The 12277-nt window shown below is 39.7% G+C and overlaps 1 protein-coding gene across 2 annotated transcripts in view; it reads right to left on the bottom strand.

Annotated features, from left to right (window-relative positions):
- TLE1 (TLE family member 1, transcriptional corepressor) overlaps positions 1–12277 on the bottom strand; it is a 92246-nt gene that overhangs the window by 45340 nt on the left and 34629 nt on the right. For both annotated transcript variants that reach the window (XM_074953200.1, XM_074953201.1), the window contains exons 7-8: positions 7013–7217; positions 6231–6247 (exon numbers count right to left, since the gene is read on the bottom strand). In XM_074953200.1, the coding sequence (XP_074809301.1) occupies positions 6231–6247; positions 7013–7217 (222 nt within the window). The remainder of the gene's footprint in view (positions 1–6230; positions 6248–7012; positions 7218–12277) is intronic.

Raw genomic sequence — 12277 nt, 5'->3', positions numbered from 1 at the left:
TTTAAATAAAAGAAATGAAATAAAAAAGGTAGCCTTACTATTCTACAAATGACTGATTTTGAAATGTTAGAATTACTATTTTCCCTATAGGAATAATAGAGATTTTATAGATAATAGTACAGACTTTTCATTTTGGATTGAAATCTACACTGTTAACTGATTTGATTGTGTGTCAAAAAAATCTGGTTGACTCACTAAGAAGAAAAACAGCATGACACCAATTTTTGTTGTGTCTTAATTTCAGTAGACTAGACACTTAATTGAGGATAATCCTTCCTTTCGTGCTAAGAACCCAATTTATCAGGGATTAAGAATGCAAAGTCTACATACAATGTATCCAGATTGGCATAAATGATTAAATCAATTTTATAACTAACATTTTATTTTTCTCCAATGGCTCAACATTATTATTTATTTGCATAGATTCCCTTCTTCAGTAACTCTTGAAAAAAAGAAAAAAAAAAGCTTAATGTGACATTACTTCCTGTCACTGTTACCAGACAGCATAAAGGCAATCTTGGATCTCAAAGCGACTTTGCTGCCAACAAAATTCGAACACTGAAACCATCGGCAACAAATGTGAAAGGAAAACCCGCTCATGGATGCAGAAAGAGAAGGCAGGTTCCCTAATGTGAATATAATGCACATTATTCAAATGGATTTCCTTAGCTGCCATTCTGATTCCCCTTAGGAACTCTTTCCAAACCACACGAAAAGTATTTGTGTCAGCAGTACAGACTGGGAGCCCAAAACACCTCATTTATCCTCGGTTATACTATGGCATAGGGAAGTTAATTTGCTAGCACACACCACATTGACAATTAGCTTTACATTGAACATAACAATTAGGTAGCAGAGTTCCCATGACATCTGTGTGCATGCTTTAACTATACCTGGGACCCATTAAGACATTCTCTAGAGCTGGATTTTTTCCACTGTGCTTGGTCATTTTACAGATTCTGCTGTACATCTAACCAACTGCAATGACCGACCTCAACCATTGTAAGAGATTGAACTCACACTTGTCTGCACTGTCAGCAGACCAAAAAAAAAAACAAACAAAAAGGCTGCTATGTACATTTAGCTAACGCATTAGACCTGATCTCCTGCACTGCACACCAGCATTATCTGCCAACATCCCTATATATCAGGAAAACAAACATTTATCCTTTGTCAGAAAGAAAAGCAGGAGCAAATCTAACATCTACAACCAAAATATCAGAGGGCCAATGTAGCTCTGGTGCTCACTATCAAGAGAAAGATGACTATTCATGCTCCACTAGTAAACAAGAATAAACAGCATGAGTTGAATAGGAGGGAAGATCATTTCACAGATCCTATAGGGTGTAAATTTTTAAAATATCTGCCCAAGAGTAAAGATTTATTTGACTCAAGGCCTAACAACTTGCAGTTAGTAACAACTCTACCAGTGTTCTCAGGGTGGTGGGGGTTGGGTAGAGATATTAGAACTTTCTTCCAGAAAAATAAGTTGTAGAAAATTAATGTTAAAATAAGTTGATTTTGTTTTAAATATGAAGTCTTATTGCTCTTTTGCCATCTTCCCTCATTTCTCTTCTTTTTATCCCCCCACACCACGCATCCCTGTTTTCTTCCTCTACTTGAAATTATAAATATTTTATATTTACAGGATAGAGCAGCACCTCAGATACTATTAAAAAGCTGCCAGTTATTTACCTGCTCAGCAGGACAAGTTGCCTGAAAACAGGGGCAGAAGTTTCAAACACCGAGAAACAGACTGAAGAGTACATTGTTGGATTTTTGGGGGGAGGAAAGGTTAACTGAAATGAGTGTGCACACTAATTTAATAATCATTTTTAATTTACATATACAATATCACAATTGTCAGAACCTATCATAAGCTAGAGAAACCACTACTGTAGACTGGTAATGACCTGCACAGAATGAGGAAGGCTTCGTACATAAAAACTGCAGTGTATTTGAAAAAGTTTAATTACAACTGGAACTTAAACTAATAATGGCAGCAACCATCATCATAAAAACTGGTATTGTCACATGATTATATGCGCACAGTGAGAAATTCTAAATTGCTTTCCTCTGTGCTTTAATAATCAGAAGAGGTTAACAACGGATAAAATAAGGCTTCTGTTGAATTCAATATTTTCTAGCTAATGCCTGTCAAAATGGGGGTCAGGAATTATCCATAAATATTTATGCTCCACTGCCCATTGCTCTCCTCTTTTGTTTTCTAACTTTTGTTGCCAGCCATCAGCACTTGTGGCTTCTAGTTAGTTTCACACTAGACTGCAACACAGTATTCCACAGCCCTTGCATGCAGGTAACTCTAGTTAGAGTTAATTGGTATTGTGCATGCATTTGGACACAGGATTGGGCCTTATGTTTTAACTTGACATGGCCCTTAAAAATAAGAGAGGGATAACATATGGTTAAAGGAAGCATGGTAGCTTCCCTCTTACAAGCTCTAGGAAAGGTACTATCTTCTTGGTGAAGATATTAAAGTATTGGTTCTTTAATACATAAATGCATTCTAAGCTTTTCAAATTATTATTTATTCAAAATTTCATTTTAAATAGTTTACTTAAAACATTATGTCCACCACAATCACCTTCCCCAAGAAAGAGAAGCACCCAAAGAAATATTTTAGGATGTTTGTCTTTGGGTGTTTGAGTTCTTTGTGGGTGGGGTGGGGAAGCGAGAAAGAGTTTTCTATTCACTGTACAAAGAACGTGACTGCTTTATAAATATTGCTGTTTTCACAAATGGTAATCAAAGCAAAAATTAACTACTTTCAAACCTAAAGGTACTTTATAAATCTTCTAAAAACATACTGTCGGAATTCTTGTCTTCAGACAATATGAATCGCAAGTGCATAAAAAAGATTAAAACTCCACTATCTATGAATTACTGTTGATACAATACAGTACTTGAAAACATTTGCATTTCTATGTTGTCCGAATAGACTGCTAGAACAGTGACAGCACAAGTGATAAATGAATACATGAGATGAGTCTGATGGATGTTGCTATTGTACCCTTTAGAGAAAAATTTGGACAAAGCTTGCTTGCATCGGAGTCTCCTAAAAGTCTTATTAAACTTCAGTTACAGAACTTAGTTAGCATAACTGACTGGTCATCTTCATTAGCCATAGCCCAAAAGGATCGCAATAGTTAAAATGTCTGCATTCCCACACCAAACTCTGTTAAGGTGGCTCAATTCTGGACAGCTGAGATCATATCAGTGGAAACTTGGCTGAGGTTATAAGTGCACACCTCTGCCTTCAAAACTGGCCAGTTTGAATTTTAAAGTTATTATCCATCAGAAATTGTGCACAAAATAACTTTTTGAAAAATAAAATCTTGCAGACAAATTTCACTTATACCAATTTCCGGATTTTTAGGGTAGGAAGAGTGACAAGGTAAGGGAGAAAAAAAAAGATTTTGTAGTCCAGCACCCAGATGCAGTGAGAGTATGTACAGTAGCAACTTCTATAGGCATTGCCCACACATAATAATCCAGAATTATAATAAATTTGTTTAATGCACCTCCACATGTGGAGTATTTTACTCCCAGCTTTCACTATCTCATGCATCTGTTTCAAACCATAGTTATAAACTCTGACTGCATGTATTAGTCTGGGTGCACTTTGTTTTTGTTTTTTTTTTCAAAAAGAGCCTCACAAAAAAAACCCTGAACAGCTTTAATCCATTCAGTTACATTAATACCTCACAGATGAGCATTAAAAGCTTGCTTTGTATTTGAATACTTTTACCTTGCAACTTAGAATAATCAACACCCATTGATTTCACTGGAAGCTCACACCAGTTAACTTCACTGGAAGTTATAGTGAAGTACTGCAAAGCAATATTGCAGCTACTTTAGATTAACAACATGGTTTCTAGTGTCTTGAGTGATCAGAGCATATTTCTGTCAGCAGTTTTGGCAGCATCACCATATGCATTTAATATGCAAAGCCTCACTGAAATAAATATGTAGGTCACTAAGATGAATGATTTAAATAGTAATCTGCATGATAAGAATATAGTACTAGCTTAGGAAACACTATGATAAGATTTATAGTCATGTGAATATGACTTATGTAACTATGACCACTTAAATATTAGCCTTAAAAGGTGTTTAAATATAAAAACCATTTCAAAGTGACATTAAAGATGTGACTGAGAAAGAAAATTCAAACCAACCAAAACTCACTGTCAAATAAATGTTAGCCACAAATGTTAAATCTGAATTTGGATAATGTTCCATGGATTCTAAATATCTTTTAAAAAATAAAAAAGCAAACTTCTGTTTGCCATGAAACGGATACCCCAAAATAGCAACGCATTTTATATGTGTTAAGTCACATGCTTAAGGTCATCTCTATTCAGCAAAACGTGTAAACCCATTTAACTGTTTTGCTGAACTGGGATCTAAAGAGTGGCAGACATCCAATTTTAGGTGGCATATCCAAACAGCAAGAAGGACAATCAGCATGTAATTTTCTTTACATTTACTGTTCATTCTTCAGGGCCCTGAAGTCCCACATTGCTTGCATGATCTTAAGTGACACCCCAGAATGCACTTATACTAGTTACCTCACACCCACAGCAGAGTAACATGGATTTGACATATGGTGGCAAGTTGTGACTGTGGTGGAACTGTTTTAGTTAACTGTATGAGTTGAATTATAATTAAGAAAATGAAACTGCAACCCACCCAATGTACTAAAAAGGCTTTTCTGGTAGCCCTACACAGATGACCAGATTTAGATTGCATCTACTTTCTTTGTTGTGCATAATGAAGGGTTGCACAGAGTCTGCATTCTATAACATTACTTTGTCATTCTGGGCACCTAAACTTTAAAGTCAACACATCTCAAGTATCCTTTGCATATTTGCTATTTAAGCATACTGCATATTTCTCAAATTATCACATTTTTCTTAAAATTATTTGCAGAATATTTTTAGCAAAGTATTTTACACAGAACCAAAAAAAAGTGTGGTTAGATCCATCTTTTGACTCTGAGAAAATACTTAACTAAGGGTGGGATTCTCAAGAGCACCAAATAGACTTAGGAACATAAAATCCCATCGTTCTATAATGGGACTTGTGCTCCTCAATCCCTTCAGTGCTTTTGAGAATCCTACCCTTTAACCATTTCCACAGCCGTACTGACTTTAATGATGCCACTGCACTGAGCAAGGAAATGAATAAAAACTGTTAATTCCAACTTGGAAGCAAGAGAAAAAGATCAGTTTATCATATAAAAAGCATGCAGGACATTTTTAATTAAGATATTTCCAAGCCCTGCCATTCAAATAACTGGCATTTACAAGCATTATAAACAAAAACAGGTAAGTGTCTTAAGGCTATCAGACAATGAATAACCCTTCCTAGTGAAACTGCATCTTACACTGTTGTCTAATTGAGAGTAAGAAAGAATAATCACAACAACTCATTTTGCTGCATAAAGGACCAAATTCACCCATGGCATTAGTGAATACAGTTTCATTTTATAAATCAAAATAAATACCTGCTGACACCTGAATTTGACATCATTACTCAGACACAAAAGTGTGAAGAAAAAACAAAGTACAACCCTTTGGCAGACTTTTCTTGGGATGGGGAACAGAAGGGTGGGGGCTAAGCCAGATCCTTATTTTATAATGAAATTTTTATTACAGTTCATGCCTGAAAGAAAATTATTCAAGGGAAATTGCAGCTGATGCATAAATCAAGTAATGAAGACATTTGTATGGGTAGAGAGATTCAGTTAGAGAAATTACAATGCCCAAGAGACTGCAAACAGCAGTAATGTGTGGATTTTGATTTCTCACCTGTTCTGCAACTTAAACTTTTGCAGATTTTTTTTTTTAAAAAACACCTTAACTGCCACTCAAAATGTGAGCAGCAATAAACATGACTTAAAAAAAAGAAGTAGCTCCAGAAGCCAAACAAATCAAGTCTGATTAAGTTCAAATCTCCGCCATTGCCATGATTTTATCATGACCTCAGAAATTTTGTAATTAAACAGTTTCTTTTAATTTTTCCAACTTAAAAAAGTACTGCATTATCTGAACAGGGTACATATATACCTATCGTATCACAACTATGACTACACAGGAGGGAGAACAAGGACACCTACAGAGAAAGAACAGGTGTGAGTAATTTTTGTTTATCAAGTACTGTTGAAGCAGAAACATTTTAATGTTAACAGAAGTATTGGTACTTACTGTGCCCGGCTCTCTGTCTGCTCCCGTAGTAACCAAGAAATGCACAGACATGCCCGTTCAGACACAGAGGCAAGAACAGAAATAAAAAAAGGGGGGAAAAATTAGAACACAAGCCCCGAACAGTTTTAAAATGGCTTTTATTTATATAAGTCATTGCACATTCCTAATACAGTGATTTCCTGAAAATTACAGTATTTTGTAAACATGATAGATTTACAGTTTAAACATACACAAAGCCTAGTTTTTATTTCATGACAGAATAAATTATTTTTTTCAAAAATTAGTCAAGTGCAATTTTGCCCAATATTTAAATGTGTACTAGAACTTAAGCCTATGAAACTAAAGTAACAGATACAGTTATCTAAACCTTTCATTTAACACATTCACTTCAAAATTTAAATTCTCATTCCCGTCTTCCCTTCTCCCCACCCATTTAACAACATTAGTTTCTTTGAAAAAATTTACCCAATTATGCAGTTTAACAATTATCCACAATATTGTGCAGGCACTGGTGTTACACTAATCATTCCCCAGGATGTCAAAATGCCCTGCAATCTATAAAGCAGGAGACACCTAATGGATAGCCTATTTCAAATACTGAAAACTTCCAAGCTTAATTTTGCTTCAGTGGTAGAAATGCAGACACACTTTTAAAAAAAAAAATTTTACAACAGTTTGTTCTCGTTTTCATTCTATATAATTCGATTTCTTTAGAGATGCACATAATTTGCAGCAATGTGCGAATCTGACAACGTCCTAATCAGGCTTGCCATGCCTCTCACCTCTGTGGTGTTCTGCATCATGATGCTTCTTGTCATCTTTTATTGCCAAGTGAGACTGCCCACCCAAAGCACTAGAGAGGGCAAGAAGGCCAGCACTGCTTCCAAGCGGAGGAATTCCAGGAGGCTGAAGTCCTGATGGGTGTGGTGTAAGAGGCACTGGAGGTCCATGGCCATGGGAAAGATGCTGAGCCTGCAACTGCTGCTGCTGTTATGGATAGCATTGTTATTCACAGGAGGAAGTATGCGAAGCACATAGTTGAGGAAGAAAAAAAGAAGAAAAATGTTGGTTAGCTATTCATAATCAATAATATCCTATTTTTACCCTATCTTCCTCTCCTCTCCACCCCACCACACTGTGTGTCTCCTACTCCTGATTTGAGTAAAGCTAAACGAAGTGGTTAAAAACACATTAGCCCTGTTTACAACAGCACTGCCACCAGCAATGAAATGGTGGGTGCCATTTTTAAGAAAAAATGTCTACCAAAAAGACAGCATACAAGACATCATTTCATGCTTAAACAGTCCACCTGAGCTTTTATAGAACCTGTGTTCCTAAAATGTTTCAGTGTCTACACTCTAAAAAACCTAGCTAGCATCAGGCAGTTTGTGTATTCAAATACAGCACTCCCTGCAAGCATTGTGGTGCTTATGGATTATGACCTCTCAATTTCAGGTGCGGCTTCCTAGATCAGGTGAATACCTCTGCCTATATTTAAGGTTGTCTAACACTTCCTATTATAAGGCTCTGTTTTAAGTTGCTTATAATTTTACAAACATTAACCATTCAGGATGAAATCTCCCATGCTGGGGGCGTGCCTCAAACGGAAATTTTTGGGCCAAGTTTCTGCAAAAAAATGGTTCTGCCATTTCCAAGAACAAGATGAGGGGAAAATAAGTTGTTCTGCCCAAGTTAAAAAAACTCCTTCAGTTAGTTTATTGAGAACTCCTGTTTTGAAGTAGGGATTTGAAATTTGGAAGGGGGTTTCCTTCATGTCAGGGATGTGCCTTTTACTACCCCTACGTAAATCCATCAAAATTTCTAAACGTGCAGTTGTTAGAATTTGGCAGCTAATTTCCACAAAGATTTCACTTGTAAAGGGCCTGTGCCACTCCAGGTAGGCAGCGATTTTCCTGCAATTGCTGATCCTGACTGTTATGCACAGCTGTGGCCCTGGGCACAGGAACTAAGGGCTAGTCTACACTGGCAATGCTAAAGCACGGCTTTTAAAGTCTACACTGGCAATTTAAAGCACTCTAAAAAACCCACCCCCACAAGGGGCGTAGCTCCCAGCGCTGGTGCACTGTCTACACTGTCGCTTTACAACACTGAAACTTGCTGTGCTCAGGCAGGTGTTTTTTCACCCTCCTGAGCGAGAAAGTTACAGCATTGTTGTAGCGGGGCAGTCACCCCGCTCTGGCTCAGAAGGGGTTAAAAACCAGCCCTTGGAGAGGGCTGGGGCTGAGAGAAAAGGCTAGGTTGATTGGGAAAACAGCCACAGCTGGGGCCACGCCCCAATCAGGCCACAGCTGGCCCTATAGAAGAGCTGTGAGCCAGGTGCTGAGGCACTCTCTCTCTCTAGCAAGAAGGACCTGGCTACCTGGGAGAAAAGGGTACCTCGAGTGGAGCAGGGCTTAGGTAAGGCTAGAGGAGCTCCAGGCCTTGCTTAAGGCCAGGAAAGGTGCTGGGGTTACAGAGGTATAGCCTGAGAATAGGCAAAGGTAGCAGGTCCAAACCAGCCTTGCTGATGAGTGGTTTACAGACTGCAGTCTGCCGCAGTGAGCAGGGGCTAAATGCTGACTGGCAACAGCCACTGAGGTAAGGTGTGGCTAGAGGGTTAGGGGGTTCCCCTAGGAGGGGAGACCCAGAGTGTGGGGGCACTGCCAGGGGGCAGTACCCCAAGGTAAAGGGGCACTGGGGGTCTGGGAGGGACACAGGGGCCAGCAGCAGGTGAGACACTGGCCTGCAGAGGGTGCTCTGGGCTGGAAGACCTAATTCCTAAGACAACCAGCAGGAGGTGCTGCAGGGGTGAGTTCTTGCTTTGCTACAGCTATAAATTGCCAGTGAAGTCTCCCTGCTCTAAGGGCTTGTCTTGTCTCTTCTGTGCTTTCAATTCACCCTGTGCTAGCACCATGGCAGTGTGGAAAAGAGTAGCTTTTGGAGTGCAGAGGAAACAGCAACCAGACTGTGGGGCAAGGGAACATTGCAGAGGGTACAGACTGGGACAAGGAGCCATTGGGTGATGGAAAGAAATAGGACTGGGAGAGGAACAGACTAGGACTGACCAGTCAAGGAGAGTGCGCCTGGGCTCAAGGGCTCAGTGTGTTGAGACTGGTACTGGCTAGCAAACTGGGTCTGGGACAAGAAGCCATGGGGACAGAGACTGGGAGGAGGAGACAGAGAGGAGGGGAGAGACAGGCTGGAGGAGCAGAAGGGAGTCAGGCTTGACAGAAATATCTGTGACCACTATAGACACTTCTCTGCAGAACCTGGAATGGAACCCAAAATTCCTGTGTCTCCCTATTCCTCCTCAGTCTGCAAACATCTGTGAAATCTCACTGACAAAGTGCGTGTTTCATTCCCCTCTGGAATGTGCTGGGCCACATAGAAGATGACAACCTACTAGTGCTATCAGTTACTCCATAAGATCAAGTGGCTGAGGAAAATTCAGATCCTATGCATCCCAAATTAGGCACCCATATTTAGTAGACACTTTTGACCTTAATGTCTCTGTGTCTCAGTTCCCCATCTAAAACAGCCTCCTCAAGATGTTGTGAAAATAAATTTAATATTTGTGATGCACTTGAATAGTACGGCAATGAATGTCACAGAAAAGCCCAAGAGTAAATTTAATAATTCTGTCCTCAGAGCAGGGTTGGAATAGCATGCACTAAATGGGGCATGATCAATGACAAGAAAACAAAATACTGAATAGTTGCTCATTAAGTGATCAATTATTTCTGTACACTCTGAGGGAAGAGGCCTGTGGAAAAACCAGCATGTGATCATGTAATTAAAGATTGCATCATAATGCACACAAACAAGGACACCAAATTAATGTTGCACAGACTACCATAGTAACTTCAGAGTGCTTGACTTTGCAACCTTAATATTTTTCTTTTGTGTGTTCACATGTAAAGCATTGGTTACATTTCTCAGAGCTATGCAATATTACATATCTAATGTTAGCACAAGATGCATATTTGCACCTGTTCACATTATTATTTGGTCCAATTACTGTTTCAAAAAGAACAGTCTTGCACAAGTGGTGGAAAGGGAAAAGTTATGCCTTACTACATCTCCACACAATCCATACATATGGCTGAGGATCACTAGCTCCTACTGACTGACCGGGCTTGTACACATGAGGTGGAAGGGGGAAAAGGTTACATTAAAATTGTGGTTTAAAGAAGCTGTTTCCTTCTTTCCTGTCTTGGGGTTGCGGTGTCAAATGAGGAGGAAGGGAGCAGAGCCAAGACCAGCCAAGTATCTTCTCAGCTGCCCTTGCGCCCACACACAGCCAGTAGCTACGTAACCTTAACAAGCAGACTGATCCAATCCTTTAAGTGATCAGAGCTATCACTTGGCACAGCATTGTGGACCAGGAACACTACTTGACTGAAATGGTGCAGCTTCCAGCCCACAGCAGTACTCCAAGAGTTCAGACAGAACTGATATTAGTAAAGTTATTGGACTTGCACAGCCGAAGCTGTAGCAATACTTGGAATGTTATGAGCATTCCAGGTCTGTTGTTGTAGATACCTGCATTCTCTAGTGTACATCACCTGAAGTGCTTGGGTTAAACCTAGCTCCTCCCCCCCCCCCCCCCCTTGGGGCAGCTATTATATCTCACTCTCCTTTTAGCTAAGTTCAGTAGCTGTAAACGTTTGGTGAAAGCATTTGAGTATATCAATATTAAAACTGAATTTGTTTTGTATCCGCCATCTGTTCCTGCATCCATTCATAGTGGTGCCAGGCATGCATTTTGTTGGGAAATCAAAGAGTAGGGTATTCTTCCTTAATTAGGGTATGTCTACACTACCTGCTGGATCAGTGGGCAGTGATCGATCCAGCGGGGATCAATTTATTGCTTCTAGTCTAGACACGATAAATCGACCCGAGCGCTCTCCTGTCAACTCCTGTAAGCCAGCTCCACAAGAGGTGCAGACTGAGTCGACGTGGGAGCGGCAGCATTCGACTCACCGCGGTGAAGACACCATGATAAGTTGATCTAAGTACACAGACTTCAGCTATGTTATTCACGTAGCTGAAGTTGCGTAACTTAGATTGATCTCTGCCCCCTAGTGTAGACCACGGCTAAGACCGCAATCACTCATTTCACCTGCTGTACTCTGAAGTTCTTTCACCAAAACATCCAAGCAGCAGCCATGGGGAAAACACTTTCTCCAGTAGAACTGCGGAAGAATCCTACATGATCCTTTACAGAACTGATCTTGGTCCGTGCTGTGTCAGCAACTAGGAGAGGGACAGACCTTGGCCTATTTGTAAGGACTCTCCATTATAACACGATCTGCAGAATGATTATAAATTGATAATTGCTATAAAATAAGGGACTAAATTTGGTCTCTTGCACCACTGGAGCTGTTGCACTTGAATGTGTATGATCTGAATCTAGCTTCAATTTAAAAAACTTACTTTATATTCCAGCCATGCATAGCACTGAGAGTGCTATATGAAACACAGATGAAGACAATCCAAGCCCCAAAGAACTCATGTTCTGTGTCCTTTAGAAAAAACTCGGTTACTAAAGGTATGGCTACACTACGCATCTTTTACTGACAGCTGTGCTGCTCCAGCCATACCATTAAAAGCAGTGCAGCTGCTGTTTGTCGTCAGGAGAGAGCGCTTCTGCCAACAAAGCACTGTTCACACCGGCGCTTTTTGTCGGTAAAACTTTTATCGTTCGGGATGTGTTTTTGTTTTTTGTTTTTTAACAGCCCTGAATGACAAAAGTTTTTCCGACAAAGTGCCAGTGTAGACGAAGCCTAAGATATTAGTCCTCTTCTCCAGCACCCACTCCAAACAGACAGCCTGTGCTGTCTGCAAATGGGGAAAATGAAAAGAGGGAGCAGGAGAATGGATAACAGCAACAATTGGAGGACATATTTACAAAATAGGCATTCACCACTTTAGAGGATGGTAACAATTATATTATGCGTATAATCACCTGTCACTTCAAAGACACTAATGCCTGCTCTGTCTCTTTTTAAGAGTTAGCAATAGTGAGCCATAAAACTGAAGAAGTT

The sequence above is a fragment of the Natator depressus genome, chromosome 5 (assembly GCF_965152275.1).
Source record: "Natator depressus isolate rNatDep1 chromosome 5, rNatDep2.hap1, whole genome shotgun sequence".
In the NCBI taxonomy this organism is placed as follows: domain Eukaryota; kingdom Metazoa; phylum Chordata; order Testudines; family Cheloniidae; genus Natator; species Natator depressus.
Note: the sequence above shows the minus strand (reverse complement) of the source record. Positions and strands in the feature narration are given on the sequence as shown.